This window comes from Eublepharis macularius, chromosome 1 (assembly GCF_028583425.1).
Source record: "Eublepharis macularius isolate TG4126 chromosome 1, MPM_Emac_v1.0, whole genome shotgun sequence".
NCBI classification, from domain to species: domain Eukaryota; kingdom Metazoa; phylum Chordata; class Lepidosauria; order Squamata; family Eublepharidae; genus Eublepharis; species Eublepharis macularius.
In genome coordinates, this window is record NC_072790.1 from 124,332,287 (window position 1) to 124,354,938 (window position 22,652).

The 22,652-nt window shown below is 42.5% G+C and overlaps 1 protein-coding gene across 3 annotated transcripts in view; it reads left to right on the plus strand.

Annotated features, from left to right (window-relative positions):
- The window catches only part of UTRN (utrophin), a 584,696-nt gene that overhangs the window by 490,438 nt on the left and 71,606 nt on the right, over positions 1-22,652 (plus strand). For all 3 annotated transcript variants that reach the window (XM_054999201.1, XM_054999369.1, XM_054999288.1), the window contains exons 64-66: positions 3,439-3,596; positions 4,828-4,994; positions 15,870-15,981. In XM_054999201.1, coding sequence (XP_054855176.1) covers positions 3,439-3,596; positions 4,828-4,994; positions 15,870-15,981 — 437 coding nt within the window. The remainder of the gene's footprint in view (positions 1-3,438; positions 3,597-4,827; positions 4,995-15,869; positions 15,982-22,652) is intronic.

Genomic DNA, 22,652 nt, shown 5'->3' on the forward strand with positions numbered 1-22,652 from the left:
GTTATACTCAGCCTCAGATTACCAGAATAATAAAGGGGTTGCTATATATCTCTCTGTATAAAGACCTGACTGACTCATCAATGCCCAGTCCAAACCCCTGGACCTAGAAACACGAAATTTGGGGAGAACATTCCTTTCATGATGTAAACACCCACTAAGAAGGGATTTTAAGAAATTCACCTGCTAAGGGGGTAAAAAGAGGTCAAATGTGTTTTCCCAAAGGGAGACAGCTTCCCTGTGTTGCTGGCAGGTTGCTGCCTGCTTGCACCTCATAACAACAACAACAACATTGTGTAAAAAGTAAAACTTGCCAGTATCAAAGAATTCATGGGAACATAAAGTGGAAAAGGTGCTAGAAAATGAACAAGTCAAGATCTTGTGGGATTTCAGAATTCAAACTGATCAGCACCTTGAACATAATACACCAGACATAACAGTCGTGGGAAAACGAAAAGTCGGGATAATTGACATTGCAATTCCTGGACATGCCAGAGTCGAAGAAAAAGAACAAGAAAAAAAGATTAAATATAGATATCTGGCAATAGAAACCACCCGACTATGGAAGAAGAATGCAACAGTAGTCCCCATGGTCATTGGGGCACTTGGAACCATCTCGAAAAACTTTGCAATGCATATGGAAAAACTGCAGCTTTCTGACATAACACCTACAGAACTGCAAAAGACAGCGCTACTTGGAACAGCGTACATATTACACCGATATCTGGTTAATACTTATGTCTCCGGTGGAAACTTATATCAACTTAGCAAGGCCAATCAATAATAACATGTGACCTCTGCTTATTGTTGATTGTGTTTTGGATAATTCTAACAACAACAATAACAATAATAACATTCGATTTATATACCTCCCTTCAGGATGACTTAACATCCACTCAGAGCAGTTTACAAAGTATGTTATTATTATCCACACAACAAAACACCCTGTGAGGTGGGTGAGGCTGAGAGAGCTCCTAGAAGCTGTTACTCACCCAAGGTTACCCAGCTGGCTTCAAGTGGAGGAGTGGGAATCAAACCCAGTTTTCTAGATTAGAGTCCCGCGCTCTTAACTGCTACACCAAACTGGCTGTGCCAGCTCAGCCACTCTTCCCTGATTGAGCCAGCCTTTCAAGGTCATTTGCATATGTGGGCTGATTGGGTCTCACAACATTTCACTCCTCATCCCCCCCCCCCCGAGACAGTTGGAACACAGAGATCATTTGCGTATGCAGCCTGATGGGTCCTCACTCCCCCCCATTCTAAACAGTATGCAGTTGCTATTGGGAGTCATTGAATGTGTCCTGAAGTAAAATGCACCTCCCAGTCTTCCCCTAAAAGTTAACTAGATTTTCTAGTATCCCTGCAAATACCCATAAGTATTATAACTGTATTTAAAGTTGTTAAATACCATAGTGAAGCACATATATCAAGCTAGTTATTAAGAATTCTAACATAATAATTAGCGACAGTTCAAATGTTGTATTGTCGAAGGCTTTCACGGCCAGAGAACAATGGTTGTTGTGGGTTTTCCGGGCTGTATTGCCGTGGTCTTGGCATTGTAGTTCCTGACGTTTCTCCAGCAGCTGTGGCTGGCATCTTCAGAGGTGTAGCACCGAAAGACAGAGATCTCTCAGTGTCACAGTCTGTGACACTGAGAGATCTCTGTCTTTCGGTGCTACACCTCTGAAGATGCCAGCCACAGCTGCTGGCGAAACGTCAGGAACTACAATGCCAAGACCACGGCAATACAGCCCGGAAAACCCACAACAACCATAGTTCAAATGTTAGCAGTCAGACCTCTCCCTCATAGTAAAAGGGTAATTTATGGATATGGACTATCATAAATCCCTTGCCAGAAGTCCCAGACACAGCCTGGCCCCAGTCAGAATGGGTGCCAGCTGGACTGACTAGAAAATTACCAAGCCACCTCTCTGTCTAATCAACAGTTATGATTTTTTTCAAAATTAAATGCTAGAATAATGTTAGCATGGTTAACCAGGAAATCTCCACCTATGTATACCAGGATTGTTCCCTTAGAGAACTCTCACGTAAATAAGCAGATGTTCTGAAGGAAAGATTTCTTTATTAACAGAGCAATAAAAAGGCAAACACACAGAAAACACACACAGCATATACACAGAGGTAAGTAAGAAAATAGGGAAAGCAGTTTCGGGAGACGGGTGATAATTACCAGCCTCGGAGGGAAAGAAGTCCACAGAGGAACAGCAAAATGACCATTGCTTCTTGGAGAGAAGCCCAACGGAGTGGGATGTGTAATTAGGTAACAAGACAAACACACACTGAGCACTGGACAGCCCAGTTACAGTACAAAATATACCCTGGGGCAAAACTGATGTCTTTGCCCCAAAACAATGGCTTAATGACTTGTCCAGAGGTAGAAGAATAAGTTGGGAAGACGTGATATGACTATCTTGGGATGAACTATAGGTAAAAATACAGCTTGATGACCTGGTAAGTCTCAGATAGGAAGGCTATCAGATGTGCTGAATAACCTGATTAGGTAAGTGGGAAAGGAAAGGTGGAGGAAGATGTTTGTAAATATGCCCTTAAAAACCTTTCCGTGGTTTAAAATCAGAGAGAAAAAATAATGTATAATAAAAATAGTTGTATCATCTCTAACTTGCTACACATTTTGGATTCATATATTAAAAACTAGCATCTGCTATACCTTCTCTTGCATCTGCAGTGAGGGAACTTGATAAAGTTCATAACTGTCTTCAAGTATTTAATTAAAGATTTTTTTGGCCAGATTTATCTATGGCAGTCCATAACAAAGAACCTTACTGATTTTGAACAACGAATGGTTCAAGGAGGAAAACCTATGTTATCGAAGATATATTACTAAAATACAGTACTAGACTAAAATCTCAATTAAAACAGAACTCGGATTTAGGCAGTAAAATTTCTGATGAAACATCAGGATTGAGTCCTGTGGCACCTTAGATACCAACAGATTTTCAGAATATAAGCTTTCAAGAGTAACAGCTCCCTTCTTCAGATATGAGTGAAAATCTTGTTGGTCTCTAAGAGCGGAGCTACAACAGACGAATTACATGAGGAGGAGCACGTGAAGGGAGTCACAACGTTAGCTGGGAAGCTGTTTTAAAAGAGATCGGAAGGCTTTGTCAATTTCCCCTCTGTACAGAGCCAGCAAAGATTGATCCTCAGAGGGTTTGCTAATTTCCTCTTTCCCTCCCAAAGGCTCTGTCAGTTTTACCTCCCCTTCTACTATACTATAGATGTGAACCACAGAATTATTAAGAATAGTTCAATTGAATAGTTTTTTTTTTAATGAAAGAGTGAGCTTAGGACATTTAGAATTACTTTGAAACAGATAACATTTTGTTTGTGTGCAGGATAGAATTGCTATTCCTAATACAAAGGTAAACAGAGAAATATTCTTTCTTTCACGGATTCCAGATCTTTTTAAGGAAGTGGCAGGACCTACAGAAATGTGTGACCAGAGGCAGCTTGGCTTATTGCTTCATGATGCTATCCAAATCCCGCGACAGCTTGGTGAAGTAGCAGCTTTTGGAGGCAGTAATATTGAACCCAGTGTCCGCAGCTGCTTTCAGCAGGTAAAAAATTTAGTTCTGCTTTCATTCTGGTAGGTTTAAATATATCCTTGAGTTACTCAGTGTTTTCTATTTATCAGGACCGAATCAAATGAGGCATTTGCAGAAACAGTATTCAAAGGAAAGAAACCCAAATAGGTATATAAACTAAAGCTTCATGCAATACCAATAATCTATATAATTGTTAAAGGCATTAATCTATGAAAGATGGAGAAAAAGAAGCTACCTTGGAGTTGCACAGAAACAAAGTAATTGCTTTGTAGAATGCCATGTAAAGGACTATAGTTTTAAAAAGATACTCCTGAGGCTGATATGCCTCTCTTGTATCATCCAAAATAAATCTTTACCTCTCCCTTGGTGAATAATAACAGAAGCTAATCTGTGTGTCTGTAACGTACAAACTGGAGTACTGTAATATGCTCTATGTGGAGCAGACCTTGAAACTAGCCCAAAGTTTCAGTTAACGCACCCTGCCTGCTGGTGTGCTAATCTGAAACTGAGAGAGCACCACTGGCCACAAAATTAGGTTCAGTTGCTGTTTTTTACCTTTAAATCCCTTTACAACCTGGAACCTATGTATTTGGAGGATCATCTCTTCTGACATGAACCCATGTGCCAACTTAGCTCAGTCTCGCAGGTTTTTTTGGAAATCACTTTGACACAACAGGTCCATTCTTTTGTAGCTAGGTCACATACCTTTTCAGTTGTACCTTCCACCCTGTAGAATAATCTTTTGGAAAACTGTTGGAAGGACCTGATATTAAATAGGACATGTAAGGTTTTATCTTCTGAAAGGCATTCAGTGATTGATGAGTTGTTAGTCTTTCTGCTGGGCACTGTAGTTGATGGGGTGGTTTAAGTGTTTTGAGTTGGGCGTGGTTATCTAGTAGTTTTTAATATAAGTTGCTCAGAACACAAGAGCAAGTGGGGATATAGTTTTTAAATATACAAATAAAAGTAGTCAGTTCCATTTCCCTCAAACTGTGTGTCATCAACTAGTATTGCCGCACTGGTATAGTATGCTCTTTAGCTAAGTTGATTTAGCTACGCTGATTGAATATTGTAGATAGCAGAGTTTTCAAGGGTTGTGTTTTAGTTACAGTGTAATTTCCTTGTGTTTCTTCATTTGGGAAGGACTGAGGTTGGCGCAGTTTCTTTGTTTTTAAAGTAATGGGGTAACAATATGTAAAAATACACATCAAAATATTTTATTATCTTAATTCTCTTTCACCAGAACAACAACAAACCAGAAATCAGTGTAAAACAATTCATAGACTGGATGCATCTGGAACCTCAGTCAATGGTGTGGTTACCTGTCCTGCACAGAGTGGCAGCTGCAGAAACAGCAAAACATCAGGCCAAGTGCAACATTTGCAAGGAATGCCCAATTGTTGGCTTTAGGTAAGCTGAATAAAATGTTGTGTCTACTAAAGCTTTAATGACGAAACTGACTGATCATACACTCACTCTGTTTTGTTGCAAATTTCTGGCTGACATTGGCAGGAAAGTATTCCCCATCTTAGTTAACTTTTCTAAAGATGTCTATTGCCTCTTATATTCCACACCACACTCTTGATTATATGGGCTAATCTCTTAAGGATGTATGACCACAATAGTTCTGTAGACTTACACCATCTTTAGGTAAATAGATTTTTTCCTTCTCTTCATCCCCAGTATGGCCCACGATATCTCCCTATCTCCTGCAGATAGGTCAAGATAGGTAGTTGTGTTAGTATGTCTGTAGCAGTAGAAAAGAGCAAAAGTCCAGTAGCATCTATAAGACTAACAAAATGTGTGGTAGGGTATGAGCTTTCATGAGTCACAGCTCACTTCTTCAGTCGACTTTGTTGTTTTTCTGCAGTGTTTCTGCAGTGCTTTCTAGCTCTATGTAGTGCAGTAGAACCAGTGTTCAAAATGAATGGCAAATGTTTCAGTTGACACTCTTCGGGAATAGTGTTTCCTTCAGTATGTGTACTGGAATTAAATGACGTTCTACTTCTCCTTACCAAACCGCTGCTCTTATAATGCATTATTTACTCTCATATTTCATCCACATTTACTATTTTTGGCTCTTAATGTCAGATTTTAATGCATTGTTGTTTGTTTTTAAATACTTTTTTTCTTCCCCTATTTATGATACAGATTGTTGCTTAATAGTTTTTAGTCTTTCACTGTTTGGTTTGATAAATTATTTCAAGAATTATGTTGTGATCTGCCTCAGACATTAGTGAGGTCAGTGTCCAGCTGTTTCTAAAGATACTACCCAAAGGTTCTAGTCTTTGCTAAAAATTTAAAACATCTAGCAGTGATGAACAAGAAAGTGAGTGAGTGGTCTTTTCATTAAATCATTTGAAGTAACTAAAAAGTGTAATGTCTTGGTGTGAGTTGCCACTCATTCAGGAAGAGCACAGTATAAAAAGCAACCATCCCCACTTTTATCTTGGTGCTTTCTAGATAATAGGCACTTTTAACTTATCGCCTTATACAGATCTATATTTGTTACTCACTGACTTGCTACCCATGAAATCACTGCAGTTTTCTAAAGAACAGATGTAATGTATCATTAGCCCCTTTTACTTGGTTATATTTCACAAGTCTTTTTCTTTCGATTGCTTGCTTTCCTTTTTCTGTTTTAAGGCAAAAACCCATGTATGCTAAAGGCCCTCTGGATTGCTGAAGCCAGGCAAAAAAGCCTGAAGCCCAGTCTTCTCTCCTTGTTTACATAAACTGATCTATAAAAATTGGTTATTCTCTTTTGGGGGCAAATAGCATTGAAAACAGAAATGCAGTAAAGGGAAGATGTCTAGAACACAGATGTAAGAGAAATGTGGCTACTGTTGTTTTGGTATGCAGCACACTGAATTTCACTGCAATCATAAAGGTGAATTATATGGCCAATATTATATAACAGTGGAGGTCACGGAAAACAGGTCTCTGCATAAAATAGTGAAACAGCTGGTTCAGCATCTCTAAATGTAAATCTCTAAATTATAAACCTGACCCTGCTGGTGTGGGGAGGGCAGAATATAAATCGAAAATAAATAAATAAATATTCATGCATCAGAAAAAAAGCAGACTTCTGCATTAGATCTAGCTATAAAGTGCACCAACAGTAACTTAATTTGACTAAAACACTTGCTCAACTCTAGATAGTAATCTGCCACATGTAGGACTGTCTAAGCAAAGCTTGCTATAGAAAATAATATAGGAAAATTATGCCAGAAAATTATGACTGAATTCCAGCTGGTAGCTGGCATTTCTATTAGGTAGATAAGACTGAATATGTTATCAGCTGTTTTCTGGTTAGTAATATCAGCCATTGGGAGCAATACTAGGCAGTCTACTCTGAAGTAAGTATGTTATTCAGTGTTGCTTACTCCCTAGAAAGGGTCCTTAGTTTTGTAGCCACTGATGATCCAAGTATAAAAAGGACCAGCTAAACATTTCAAAAATATTCATGGTTTCTTGGTCAATATTCATGTAATTGAAAACATATATTGCAGTGTAACCATTCTGTATTTTGCTCTATTGAATCTTTTAGAAAAGGAATATTTTAGGTGTTGATGAAACTCTGCAATTTATATCTCTGACTTTATTTATTTATATTAATCTTCGTGGCTTCTGTGCAGTCCCACATTGGGGACTGTGCATGTGCAGGCCAGCCATGGAGAAGATTTCCAGAGCTTTCCAGAAGACTAAGAACACCCCTCCTTCCTTCGGTGCTTTCCTGCCAAAAATGCCAGCCTGATTAAAGGCACCTGCTCCCTCCCTGGCACCCTTGATTACCAAGAGCTAAATCCAGAGGACCTGTGACAGCCTCCTCACAACAGCTCCTTCTCCAAGGCTGTGGCTTCGGGCCAGTCTGATTGCTTTCCTGGCACCCTTGATTACCAAAGGCTAAGTCCTAGAGGGGTGGCCTGTCAGAGCCTCCTCACAATGGCTCCTTCTCCAAGGCTGTGGCTTTGTGCCAGCCTGTGTAAAGGTACTTGCCCTCTCCTTGGCATCCTTGAGGTCCAAGGGCTAAGTCAAGAGGTGTGGCCCTTCAGATCCTCCTCACAATGGCTCTTCCTCAGAGCTGCAGTTGTGCACCAGCCTGATTAAAGGCACCTGTGCCCTCAGTTCCGAAGGGAGAAGCCTGGAAATGTGGCCTGACAAAGCCCTCAGCTCAAGGCTCTATCTCAGAGGCTTTGCCTGCATGCCTGCCTGGATAAAGGCCCCTTCCCTCCTTGGCTTTGTCAGTTCTGAGAGGAAACACTTGGTTGCCAGGTGCCTTCACCCTCCAGGCGGGAAGCGGGAGACATAGCACTTATCTCAGATGACTAAATTGGCCTGCTGTGAAGCGCAGGAGTTCTCCAGGGTCCTCCCAGCAGCGCTCCTGCACTCCACATTGGGCTGAATTAGGCCCGTTTGGGGCCAAAATTGGCCCACTGGAGAGCACAGTAGTGCTGCCATGGTGGCACAACAGGGCCTGGAGTGCTCCCGCATTTTGCAGTAGGCCCTGGAGAGCTCCTGCGCTTCACAGTGCACCAATTTGGGCCCCAAACGGACCCATTTGGGGCCCAAATCGGCCCACTGTGGAGAGTGGGAGCACATGGTGCCATCTGGCAGCATGCCCTGGGAGGCACATTCTCTGGCCTTTTCCCCCCACCAGCCAGGTAAGCAGGGGGTGGGTGGGAGCAGGGGTCCCCTGCCCCCAGCAGGGGCCTGGCAACCCTACCTGGAGGTATAGCATAACAGATCTCTAAGTTTGGAGGCTGAGAGGCTTTTCCCCCCTAAAAGCTTTGGCTGCCTGCCAGCCTGAATAACAACAACAACAGTAATCCAGGTTGGAATACTGTAACTTGCTTTATGCTGGGCTGACTTTGGGCCTGCTCCAGAAGTTGCAACTGGTCCAGAATGCAGTGGCGCATCTTTTGACTGGGACTCTGTTCCAGTCACATGTGACACCTGTGTTGCACCAGCTGCACTGGCTCACAGTGGAGTACCGGATCAGGTTCAAAGTTTTGGCTTTGACCTTTAAAGCCAACATACTAGCTGGACTGCTTCTCATCCTATATTTCCCGGAGAACACTTTGCTCATCAAGAAAACACTTACTGGTGGTCCCTGGCCCCAAGGTGTTTTGTCTCACCTTGACCAGGGCCCTCAACCTGGTGGAACTCTCTATCTTAAACAACTTGGGCCCGACGGGATCTATTATCATTCCGCCGGGCCTGTAAGATGGAGATGTTCTGCCAGATTTTGATGGCTGAGTCAAGGGGTCTCCTCTTTGGCCTCCCACTGGGGAGGGGGAGTATCCTCCCCCTCCCGGTCTCTACCTTTTGCTGCTGTTTCCATCTGCTGCCCTGGACCCATGATGACCATGTGTGGGACTATACTATAAGCACTACTGAAGGAGGGTTGTGGAATCACAATTAGGTTGTTGCTGCTACCAGTTTTTAATTAACCTCATATCAATCACCCTGTGTGGTGAGTGGGGATGAGAGAGCTCTGAAAGAGCTGTGACTGACCCAAGGTCACCCAACTGGCTTCAAGCAGAGGAGTGGGGAATCAAACCCAGTTCTCCAGATTAGGCTCCTCCACTCCCTCGGCTGTGTCAGCTTTGAGAGGAGACATCTGTAAATTAACAGAGGCCTGGGATCTGAGGCTGAGAGGCTTTTCTTCAAGGTCTTTGGAAATGTGCTGGCCCAAAGAAATCCCTCCTCCTCTCTGGCTGTCCTTGGTTCTGAGGTACAGTCCCTGAAGGCAAGAGTTAACACTCAGTGACATAGCCTGGAACCATCAAAGTAATGATCGGGGCTCCTCAGCTGCTTCTGTTTTAACAGAGATGATAAACTGGAACCTTTAAGCCCAGTGCTTTTTGAAGGCAGTTTTTTCCTGTCTGTTCCATGCCTGCCCCAACTCCCTTTTTCCTACCAGGGAATGGTGCTGAGCTCTCTCCAGGGTTCTCAGTCTCATTGCTGTAAGATTCAGCAGTCATTTAGGAATGAGCAGAGTGACTTTATTCAGCAGAAACAAAGAAAAGAGCACAAGGTCTAGCTCAGGCCTTCCCTAGCAGTCCTTAAACCAGTTTACACAAACATGAATAAAACCTGGACTGGAACTGCTCTGGTTTTTAGTATCCTGGGACTAACATAAAACATGAAACAGATTCCACAGAATTACAATTGCCACTTCTAGGGTTATGTCAATAAAAGTATTGACTGACACTGTTAGGAGAGAGTTGCAATTGTGTTCATCCTGTTTCTAGTGTCATTCCTGGATGAAACCATTTCTAACAAGAGCCACTTTGGTAGAGCAGTTAGAACATTGGGCTAGTATCTGGGAAATCCAGATCCTAATGCTATTCTGTCTTAAAGGCTTGCCTGTGGCCTTGGGTCCATCACATTCTCTTGGCCTGGTTTGCTTTGAAGGGTTGTTGTGTGGATGGAATGGAAAGGTATCAAATGTTACAGCTACTTTGAGTCCCCAGGGAATGGTCTCTGCATCTTTGAGTCCCCACTGGGGCTGAAAGGTGGGGTTTAGATAAACTCCACACTTACCTTTTTGAAGTATGTCTTACGTTTCTACTCAGAAAGGGTGTCCCAAGGCAAGATGTCCTTGACACACAAACTTTCATTGAATTGGCTGCTCTTAGGGCCCCTGCAGCAATCCTTTAGCAAATGTATACTTCATTCCAATGGTCATCATTATTGTTGTTGATGGCCTGCAGATTAAATACCACTTCATCTCTAGTAGGCTGTGAATGTTGTAAGCTGTTAGCTTATGTGGGAAGCAGAGTTCCCCTGCTGCAATTTTTTCCTTTAAACTGCTAATCAGCAGGTCATTATGATCCTTTTACCATCCCCTTTGACAGGAGCATGAAACATGTTTTAACCCTATTCAGGGGCATAAAGGGTATTGGCCAAAATGTTATAAATTGAGGCCATTGAACTTCTCCAATAGCAGATTGCATCTTTGTAGAATAAAATAAAAGCCTAGTGGCTTCATAAGGACTAACATTTATTTGCTATGAGCTTTTGTGAGTTCATCTTACTCCTTCAGATATCTCTGTGTTTCACAGCTCATAGCTGTAGTGTATGTGATGAATTTATTCCTTTTATCTGGAGCTGGACTGCCCGAGTCTATGCTAGGACTTAAAAAATAAAAATAGTGATGGTTACTGTGATTTCTCACAGAGATTCTGAATTCATCAGTCCAGAGAGGCAGCATTCTATGGGGAAGGCTTGCTGTCAAATTCTTTAAATTAATTTTTCTATCCTTATTGATGATTCACAGTATAAGAGGAAATAAAAATTCAGTGGTCTGGTACCTTGTCCATCACTCATAGTTTTTCTACTGTTGTTTTTCACACCTATGTTGCTTTATGGGCTCAAAAGACCCAAGGTCTTCCCTTCCTCTCCTCTTAGGGGCTGTTGCCTGTCCTCCCATTAACTGAACTGTTTGTTTCAGTATTCCCCCTGAACAAATTTTTGAGTGCTCCTTACTTGTTAAGCAGGACAGATGGAAAAGCCTATTTTAGGTACAGGTCATCTAATTTTGTGTATCATTATCTTTACAGTTGTGCTTGGTTGTCTTATTCACACATATCTCTACCCTTCTTGCAGAGAGTATCTCTACTGTTGGGGGTGCAGACTTCTAATGGCAAAGTTCCAACACCTGGATGTTTAAAAAATGCACAACAACTAGGGTATCTCACTTGAGACTGCAATATAGTTTTTTTCTTCCAGTCAATTGATGGTTAGTTACAAACCATTTCCAGGGCAACCCCATTTTTTGAAAAAGTTTCCTTTGCCTTTTCAGTCTTAGTTGATCCACATTTTACTAAGATTGTTCATTGTTTTCACTTTCACAGTTGCAGTTCTGTGTTCTTATATACCTGTATGTGTCACCTTGGCAGAATTTGGTATTTAGTTTAAGTTTCATATTTCATGGGATACCCAAATTTGTTTTCTTCTTTCCTAAACAGAGGAGAGACCCCGCCCCCATCACTGGGAAATGTCCTTTCTAATCCACTGGCAAAGTAATCTGTTTTTATGTTTAATTTCCTGTCTGTTTTTTGCTGTACAGATTGTTCTGCTAGTAGCACAAGGTTCATTGATGGAGCATACTTTCTGTTCTTTCTTTGGCTCCATCACACCCACTTCACTGTTTCCATTATTCTGATGTCGATCTGCTGTGTTTTCACTCTCACTGATGGCTTTGGCAGTTTCGGTCAGCTCCTTTTCCTGCACTATAGCAGGAGTTGCAGTTTTTTTTCTGAGTGGCAGCTGCTGCTTCTTGACTACCATATCTTGCACTTCTAAGTGAGTAAGTCTTTACTGTGAGGCTATAGCAGGACTTGGACCCTTCTTCTTGTGCTGTTGACTATGTTTGGGACTCAAACTTTCTTCTTCCTTATTGGATCCCCCAAATAAATTTATGCTTGGTGTGTAACCCCTTACTAAATTTTTACACCTCCTTGGCACTTCGTATTTTAGTGTCAGCACTTCTGTGGAATGGGGACACTTTGGGTTTCTCACCGATGTTCTCCTCACTATTTATAGTGTTTTACAATGTTAATGTGTCCAATGCCCTGGCCAGGATTCACTACCAGAGGTTGGCTTTCAGCCCTCATGTCTCACAACACTATTGGTTATATTAGTCATTCAGGCTCCAAGAGAGACCTGGCAGTATCCTCACACAGCCCCTTTCTTTGTGGGTTGGTAGAGGCTATCTCACTCCCTTGAGTGTGTGACAGTTCAATGCCCTTTACCTACCATGGTTCTCCTCACCAGAACACGTTTTTTTCCTTGCTGCATTCCTGCTTGTACTTTGGCAGGGACACTTTTAGAGAGCTCCCAGCTTCTTTAAACGTACCTCTGGATGAACATCAATGAGACGCTAAGCATCTTTTGGGAAGGTGGTCCTCCATAGTCTCTTACTTTGAGAGCTTCACACCCGCCTCCTTGCTCCTCTCCCAATGTGGGACTGCATAGAAGCTACAAAGATGACAACAGGGTTGTACTTAACCTGTAACTGCTGTTCATTGACTAGTCTTCCTTCCTGCCCCACCATGAATTCTCTGGAACCAAAATTTCTGGGGGGGTCTCTGGTGGTGGCATGGAGAGAGCTGTGGGAATCGTGCCCCTCCTGGTCATGTGATGCTTTTAGCAGGAACATGCCAAAGGGAGGAGGGGTGTTCCTAGTCTTCTAGAAAGCTTTGGAAAGCTTCTCTGTGGCTGCAGACAAGACCACTCAATGGTCTTTTGCACAGAAGACCACAATATATGCCTGAACAGAAGACCACTCGATGAACAACAGTTAACAGGTAAGTACAACCTTGTTTTATTTATAGTCTGCTTGTCTCACTGAGATTCAAGGCAGATTACACAATGTATGTTTCATCAACTAGGCCATTCAATAAACAATACAATAGGGTAAAGATAGCAGAAATTTGAAAACAAGCAGAAATTCGATGCAGAGCTGCAAAAAAGTGCTGAAACAAAGCATAAGCAGATTGATATGACATATTAAGCAACATGGAACTTTCTAATAGGATCATACTTCAAGTACACAGTAGTATACTTATCCCTTTACCAGCACATCTCTCTGTAAGCACTTTCGATTTTTAACAGCACATGTTGCCCTCTAGTTTCACTGCCATGTATTTATTACAACCAAAATGGGAGAGTATTGCAGTAAGCAATAACAGTGCAAAAAAAGGCTTGTGAAATCTTACTAAGTGTAACAATCAACACCCAAGGTAAATGCAATCTCTGCGACAAGTACTTGGTATTTAATAAAACGTATAGCCAATATTGTGCAGTAATATGGAGAACCAGTTTGGTGTAGTGGTTAAGAGTGCGGGACTCTAATCTGGAGAGCCAGGTTTGATTCCCCACTCCTCCACTTGAAGCCAGCTGGGGGACCTTGGGATAGTCACGGCTCTCTGGAGCTCTCTCAGCCCCACCCACCTCACAGGGTATTTTGTTGTGGGGATAATAATGACATACTTTGTAAACTGTTCTGAGTGGGCATTAAGTTGTCCTGAAGGGCGGTATATAAATCAAATTTTATTATTATTATTATTATTATATATCGTAACATAGACATCTGAATGCTCTAGTGTAGGTCAATATTTCATCTCTGCACTAACAAGGAATAAACTTCTTAAAGTGCCATATGCTAAGTAAACCATTCGTATTTGTAAAGCATCCAGTTGATTGTGTATTTTATAAATAATAAAATGCTAGTGCTTAAATACTGATCTCAATATGACTTACGCGGTTTGTATATAACATATTGCACATATATCCATTTAACGAAGTGCTGGTATATTCATAACACATTTAAAGTGTCCATGTATCCAAAAATGTCTTTCGAGCATACAGAACAAACTACTTCTGTATGCTCGAAAGACATTTTTGGATATATGTCTATGATTCTTTTAAAAAGAGACCTTTGAAACAGGATACCTTGGATGTAGACAACCCATTGGAACAAAGGATCAGTCATAGGTGCTTACAGGACTCTTCATTTAAATCTTTATTATCGTACTCTCCGGTACAACAAGGATAGAGTGTATATGGACTTTTGATACTTATTGCTCTGAATGTATGATAGACTAAATGGCACTTTGACATATGGATTCATGCAATATGGACACTTTAAATGTACATAAATGAAAACTTACTGCTTACAATTCTCCCTGTTTACTTGATTGAATTACATTTGTTCTTGTTCACGTATTATATGTTTGTGCATCCCAGGGTCAAGGACATATTTGGATTCTTCAGTATGAAACTAGAAAATGAGCTCCTTCTAACAGGGGGGATCACTGGGTTATCTAAGGCTGGTATAGCTAGATTACTTGTTGGCTTAGTCCAGGCATCAGACAAAACAATGGTTTGCTTAAATACACTGTCATTAGTTTGACTGTCTGGTCAATCTGTATATTAAAATTAATTTGACTTAGTTGTCAAAATAAATGAATCTTTAATGTTCTATGAAAATAGGTACAAACATTTATCGTACCTTAGAACAAAGAAGTAGAAAGGCATCAGTTATTCTTCAGAAATGGGTCTCCTTATAATTTTAGGCTAATACTTGTTTTCTCTTGATCCTCATTTTTTATAGGTATCTTCAGCTTTAGAGGGATATGGCACCACTGTTCTAAGAGTTACTTTGATGAGTTGCTTTCAGAAAGGTGTCTGAAAGACTGATTAATTTTTAAAAGAAAATATAAATACTCTTGCAGTGATACAACTTTTGAATTTTCAAATTCTGTCATGCTCAAGGCTACAACTGAAAAAAATTCCTTATCTTTCTAGCTTGCTGCGCTTTTTTAAAAAGGTATACCATAATGTAGCAGAGGAAGGAAGTGTACATGAAAGAAGGAACAATATTTATTTGAATAGTAGCAAGAATGTTGCCTTTTTGGCAACTGCAAATTCACATACAGGATTTTTACTAAAATATTCTTCTGAAAAGTTCATTTGATGATGCAGTTGCACGGAAGTTTTACTATGCTAAGAATTACAATCTGGTATAGTGATTAAAGAAGTGGTTCTACAGAACAGGCTGGTATGTGCGTATGATGGGAAGGTCTGGTATACTTGTTATAATTCAGAATGATGTAGTTCATGCAAAAATGCTGATATCCATGGAGATGATCATTTCAGTTATGCCTCCCATGTATAGATTTCAATGTGCAGCAATACATACCATAAAAGTGGTATAGTCAGGATGCACTAAAAGAAGTACATATTTTCCTGGAGCATAACAGCAACATATACTATGTCAAAATTTTACTCGGTATCTTCCTACTATTATGCTGCAATGTATCTGCATTACAAAAACCAATGAACATACCATAAAGCTAGTCAAATGATACTCTGTGGCATGTTCTTCTTTGCCTGTAAATTATTAAGATGGGTTGTACCAAACTCTAACTATACTAAAAACAATCTTGAATTCTGTTTCTAATAGCCAGATCATGGTTTTTCCAGGCACTTTTAAAGCACAAGATTAATAGATTATTCAATTCACTTCCTCTAGCTTGGGCAGCTTAACATATTAGTTTATCAGTACACCTGGTATCACACAGCTTGATAAATTGCCATTATTGTAAAGACATCACACTAGCATTGCATCCAGTGGTACCAGCCTTAGGGTAGCAGAGTTAAATAGTAAGGTCATCTGTAGTTTTACATCAAACAATAGTTTGTGGAGTTCAGCCAAAAAGCTTTGAGTCTTCATCAACAGGAGGCTTCATCGTTCTTCCATTGTATCCACAGGTATCGGAGCCTGAAACATTTTAACTATGATGTCTGTCAGAGCTGTTTCTTCTCTGGTCGTACAGCAAAAGGTCATAAATTACATTACCCAATGGTGGAGTATTGTATACCAGTGAGTACTGATTTACTGACTCCTTCTAATGGATTGTTCTTAGGTTATTCCATACTATGCCCTTTTCTTCAACATACGATCTGTCTTACTTAAGTTACAACTGCTCTCTTGGATTCAAGCTTAAAACGTTGAAGGCAACAAAAAGCTATTTATGGAGTATAACTTCACAAAGTAAAGGGGCATTGTAGCTTCAAAAATCAGACCTAAGCTGTTGTTTAGAGTTCTACTTTAGGCATATTCCAAATTTTTTCAGGGGATCATCAAGACTAGAATTTTTATTTTGAAATGGATCTACCCCACAATGCATTGCAACTTGGTTTTCAGATCATCTTTAATTTTAAAACTGGATTGCCATGAAACAAGAAAATCAAAAGTTCTCTCAGGACCATAGAGTTAATTGATCTGTTCCCCTGTTAACTGATTTGCAAGGTAATTTACTTGTATCCTTATTTTAAAAGTTGGGAGGTCAGTGCTTGATCTCAAACTCTAAACAGTTTCCTTAATTTATTGTTGGTTTATAATAGTTTGTGTTGGACATGTATAGGAAATGTGAAAAACAAGCAGATTTGTGGGGAAGATCTCATTTTCCCCTCCCTCACTATTTCTTCTTTCTCTACTCTGAAAGCCCCTATAGCTTCTCTTCCTGCTTCATTCTCTCCTTCCCACCCACCAGCAAATCTACTTTCATCAGCCCCATCTTCAGCTTTCCTTCCTTCCCTCCCCTGGCAGTCTCTTCCCGGGAGAATTCTAGCTGAGTTGTGCTGTGCCAATCATCAGGCCCAGTCCAGTCGCATAGTGTTACATATTGGGAAACCTACAAAGACTTGCTGGAGGCACCTCACTTTACCCTGTATCCTCTTCCTCACACTATTTGCTCTTTCCCTCTTCCTGGAAGCTTCAATATCCCCCTGCTTCCTTTTCTCCTTCCCACCCACCAACTGACTAGGATTGCCAGGTTGCCTTACCTTCCTGGTAGGAGGTGGGGGGATACAGTGCTTACCTTTCAGTCATTCCCATGGTCATCTTCATGCATGTGTGCCCCCGCACTAGCACAATAATGTCACTCCCGGGAAATGATGTTGTTGTGCTGTCCTGGGAGCGTGCCTGGGAGGCCCATTCCTGCACCTTTCTCCCCTGCTGGCCAGGTGAGTGGTGGTGGGGGGCGGAGAATGAAAGCAGGGGAACCCTTTCCCCCATCAGGGGAATGGGATCCCTACAACCAGCCTACTTTTATTCCCCCCCCCATCTTCAGATATATTTATTATTACTTTATTTATACCTTTTCTTCTTTTACCATGGGGACACAAAGTAGTTTACATCACTCTGCTCTTCTCAATTTTGTCTTCAGATTAGGCTGAGAGTGTGTGACTGGCCCTAATCTTCCACAGCAGAGTGGGAATTGAAATCTTGGTATTCCAGATCCTAATCTGAAACTGTTAACAATTAAACCACATTGGCTGTTGTGAGGTAGCTGCTGTTGAACAGCAGCAAACAACCAGGCCTAGGTGAGTCATGTAACTCACGTGGTAACAAGTTGCTGCTGTGCATGGGCCTGCTGAGTCCTCCCTCCAAAGCCAAAATAGTTCTGGAAAGGACCCTGCCCTCTCCCCCTGCCTTTTGCTGTCAGAAATCAAACCCTGGAGGCTGGCAATACTGTCACATCTAGCAGTGGCCACCGAGGACAGTCATTTTGGTGTAGTGGTTAAGAGTGTGGGATTCTAATCTGGAGAACCGGGTTTGATTCCCTACTCCTCCACTTGAAGCCAGCTGGGTGACCTTGGGTCAGTCATAGCTCTCTGTAGCTCTCAGCTCTACCCACCTCACAGGATTATTGTTGTGGGGATAATAACATACTTTGTAAACCACTCTGAGTGGGCATTAATTTGTCCTGAAGGGCGGTATATGAATGTTGTTGTTGTTATTATTTTTCTTAAAGACACAGGTACTGCTTCTGTCATTTTGGATGGTTAGGCCTGAGGTGGCATAGTTTGTGTTGTTAGGTCCAGCTATGCCATTTCAGGCTCATTCACGTGTTCATCTTCCAACATTTTATATGCCATCAAGTATTAGCAATGCCCTTCAACTCTCTAAATTGGACAAACAGGTCAGTCCCTTCGCAAAAGAATAAATGGACATACATCTGGTATCAAAGATCATAGCATTCAAAAATTAGCGGGAAAACATTTTAATCTTCCAAGATAGTCTGTCATTGCCTAAGAGCAGCTGTTTTCTAGCACATAAACTTCAAAGGAAAAATGCTGAAATTTAGTTTATTTACAAATTAGGAACAATGGACACCCTCACCACCAACATTGAATCAGGACATTGGATTTTTCTTCAGATGCTAGTTTTCTGCACTTTGCACCACTACTCTATCAAGCTAATTTCAATATGTATTTGCAATACCCCTCCCACCCTTTGTTAGGGTTGCCAGACCTGTGTTGGGAAATACCTGGAGATTTTGGGGGTGATACTTGGGAAGGATGTGATGTCACTTATTGATGTCACATCACTGAGCCTTCTGTCAGTCTATGGAAGACAGGAAACGTTGAAGGTGACTCCCAACCCTTGCAGCAAGAAATCCAAGCTCTCTTGAGTCAATGGGTGTTTATTGAGATATCACAAGCTTCTCCTCGGTTTCGTTTTCCCGGCCATGTCAGACGTTCCTCTCCGCAGGTCCGGGGGGGAACTGTCTGAGCAACCTGTCCGGGCGGTTGACCCGCGAGGGTTAACCCCCAGGACTCCCAGTGAGGGAGCCTGGATCCGGGGCGCCGCGGGAACAACCCTCTGGAAGTAATGCAGGGGGTAAATTGCCCGCTTGCTCCAACGGAGGCCGGCAGACTTGCGCAGCACCGCGTGTGCTGCCGGGCCATGGAGAACAGCAATAAGCAGATTTAAGGTGAAAGCCTGTAAGTAAGCGAATCCCTTCTGATTCTTAAGCGTATGTGAAGGATTGGTGGGAGCTGAAGCTAAGAGGGCGCGGATTTCTTCCCCCTTTACCGAGTTTCGGAACTCAGTTGGCGTCCCCCCCCCAAGATGGCGATGAAAAAGCAGAGCCCAGCAATGAGTAAATCGGTGATGGCGACGCTACAGGGGAAGGGGGAAACTTTGGAAGAGTTGGTGAGACGAGCAGTTTTCGACGCTGTGCAGCCCTTTGTAGCGAAACTGAATGAAATGGGGCAAAAGGTTGATTCAGTGGAGAGCGAGGTGAAAGCCATTAAAGAAACAGCGACCGGAGCAGAGCAGTCTGTGCACGAGAACGCAGTACTCATGAAAGCAACAAGTAAGGAAGTGAAGCTTTTGGAGAATCAATTAATAGGATTGCAAGTGGACCGTGCCCAAACGGTACTGCGTCTTCAGAATGTAAAAGAGGAGGAAAATGAAAATTTAAAAGATGTGGTGTCTGGACTTTTGGCGACATTCGCAGAGGCAACTAAAGAAGAGTTAAAAAGCGACATCTTGGAGGTCCGGCGGACGTCTTCAAAGTATGTAATGAAGCGGCAGCTGCCTCGCAAGATTATTATTGACTTTTCATCTAGGAAGACTCGGGACACCATCTTATTTAATTTGTACAATGTGGACTTGGATTATTTGGGCAACAAGGTTAAAATTTTGAAGGATGTTCCATTTTTGGCTCATAAAAGAAGATTCAAGTATAAAGGACTTGCGGCTTTCTTGAGGAAATGTGATGTGAAATATAAATGGATGTTTCCAGAAGGCGTTTTGTTTAGTTATAAGGATCAAACTTATAAGATTACATCGGAAGCCCAGCTGACAGACTTTTTGTTCAATCATCAGGAGTTCCATCAAGACGAACGTCCAAAGTCTGAAGGGGAAGGTGGGGGGGAGGAGAGAGCGGGCACAGCTGCTCCAGCTGCGCAGAGAGAATTGAGACCGAGACGCAAGGGGGGGGGGGAAGAAGATCTGATCCTGAATATGGCTTGTACTGTATAAGATCTACTAATCTGATCACATGTTAGAAAGTTAACTTTTAAGAAAAATTGCAGCATGAAGGGAATACAAGAGATGTATGTAGTGTTTATTGTTTGTATGTTGCTCTTCCCCTTTTTCCAGCCCCCCTCCCCTTCTTCTCCCTTTTTCTTTCCCTTGTATTTTTGTAGTTTTTTTGTAGTTTTCTATGTTAGATATTAAAAAAAAAAGAGAGAGAGAGATATCACAAGCTTCTTGATACATATGTCCATAGGTTACACAGAAGCAATCAAAGGCATCGGGCTGTACACAGGTCTCTTGTTAAGAATGATGCATTGAGTACAGGATACATTATATCAACCCGTTCACATGTCCCCCCACCCCTCCGGCTCTCCCAGCCGAACACAATCAGTAGTGGGACGGAAGGAGCTGTCCCAAGGCCGCTGCGGCGAGCCATCCGAGATAAGGGCTCGACCGTCCTGGAATCTGGAAGGCAACAAGGGAAGCAGATGCAAGAGGCTATTGCAACATATCATACGCTGGGCAACAATATGGAGGGACAGTGGGCAACAGACCTGACACCTTCTGTGAAGTCACTTCCTCCTTCCAAAAGTCAAGTTGAAATTCCCTGTTTTACATCACCCCCAATATTTTAATGATTTTCATGGGAGAAATCCTGGACTAATAGGGCTTGCTTTCCTCAGACAAGTGAAATGATGCTATATTTTTATGTAATTTCACAAAAATTTCCATGCAAATGAAAAGTTAGGACAGCGGGGGGAAGAAGGTTCTCCCCATCTCTTTTCTTGCTCAGTTATTTGCAAGGGGTTAACATAGGGGAGCACTCCACCATGTGATTCTCCATGATCTTTCACCTCTCTTCTAAAGATCTTTTGCTCTTTGCTGCAGGCACCATATGGGAATTTTAAGGCTGCAGCATGCACAAACTCACACACAGGCAGCCACTATTTCCCTGGGGATAAATTGAAGACATTCCCCTGCTCCCTCCCAGCCCAGCCAGCCATGCACAAACAAGGATTGTCATGGGCTTCAGCGGAGATTTGGCAAAAGGGAAACTAATCTCTCTTCTGAAGATCTTTTGCTCGCTGCTGCAGGCACCGGGCAGGAATTTTAAGGCAGTAGTAATATGTGCATGTGTGTGCACACACACACACATTCACAGAGTCATTAGTGCCCTGGGGAGAGGATTGAGGACTGTCCCACCCCCCACCTCCAGCCCAGCTGAATGAGCACACGCACATACACACAAAGAGAGTTTGTCCAGTGAGCATAGGAGTGGGACAGTCCTCACAAATGGGATATAGCTCCTCCTCACCGAAGGCAAGATCAGTCAGCTGATTTTGATCCTGGAGGGGAGGGACTTGTCCCAGGGATCACCAGTCTGTCTACTGCCTTCTGAGCAGGAGGTCTTCAGAGGCTCTCTACAGAGTACAATGATTCTGGATGAAGGACAACAATGAGCTTGCCATCCCCATCCCCTCCCCCGTGTCACTTTGGAGTGATAGTGAGCGATAGAGCCAATGGCCCTAGGTACTCATAGGTTCCACGGCCACAACGGTGGACTCCTGCCAAGGTCCCCAACCTTTGGGCTGGGAGGAAACTCCCCCCAGATGAAAGGCCTGGGAGAAGGCCAAGGATAGGGAGTTTGGCAAGTCTAGGTCACAGACCATGCTCTCTGAGGCCTGAGGTGTGGTTTTAAGTCCGTGGTAGCCTGTTAGGGAGCCCGACACTTGGCAACTCCCACAGACTTGGAAGGAGCAAGCTTCAGCAGCAGCAGCAGAGGAGCTGCTCCACTCACAGCAGCCCTTACTGAACCATGGTAAGACTGATCCAGCGGAGAAAGGAGGCCACAAAAGGAAAGAGGAGGATGAGAAGAGCAGCAGAAGCCTCGGAGCCAGCTTGTCCCAAATAAAAGGGAACCCCTTTTTATTTCCTTTGGATGGGATTTCTGAGGTTTACTTCACTTTCTCTTTTTGACAGGAAAATTTCTGTTGGTAGGAATGTCAGCAAAGGCAAGCCTAGCTGCCTCCCAGGCCTCAGAGAGCATAATTTGCAACCTAAATTTGCCAAACTCCCTAGCCTTGGCCTCCTCCCAGGCCTTTCAACAGGCTAGTAAAGGGGAGCAAAGGCAGGCCTAGCCACTTTCCAGGCCTCAGAGAGCATGGTCTGTGACCTAGACTTGCCAAACTCCCTATCCTTGGCCTTCTCCCAGGCCTTTCAACAGGCTAGTGAAAGGGAGAATGTCCAGGTGAGGATGCCAAAGAGAGAGAGCTACTGTAACATAGTGATTAAGTGACTGGGCTGCAAATCACTCTGTTGGTTTAAATCCCATAATTTCCACGCACTCAGTAAGTGTCTCTGAGTAAGCCACTCCTCTCAGCCCTAGCTCCACAGCAGTATTGGGGGGATAATGATAATACTGACCTTGTTCACACTTCTAATTGGCACTGTTCTGCCTAGAAGAGTGATATATAAGCACAGTTGTTATTATAACAAACTTACTGGTGTGGCTCAGGAAATAGGAAAGAATTCATAGAGGTTCTGAAGGAGCAGAAACAAGAAGCCTAGCAGCTGGACCGTCAGATGGACAAGAGGGGCAACCCAGTGGGGGGGGGGGTCTGACTCCAAGAAAGGAAAAAGGGGTAGGATTTCTCTCCCCTGCTCCCAGATCAAAGAGAAGGCAAGTGCCATAGAGAGCACAGACCTCTATTAAGCCTCCA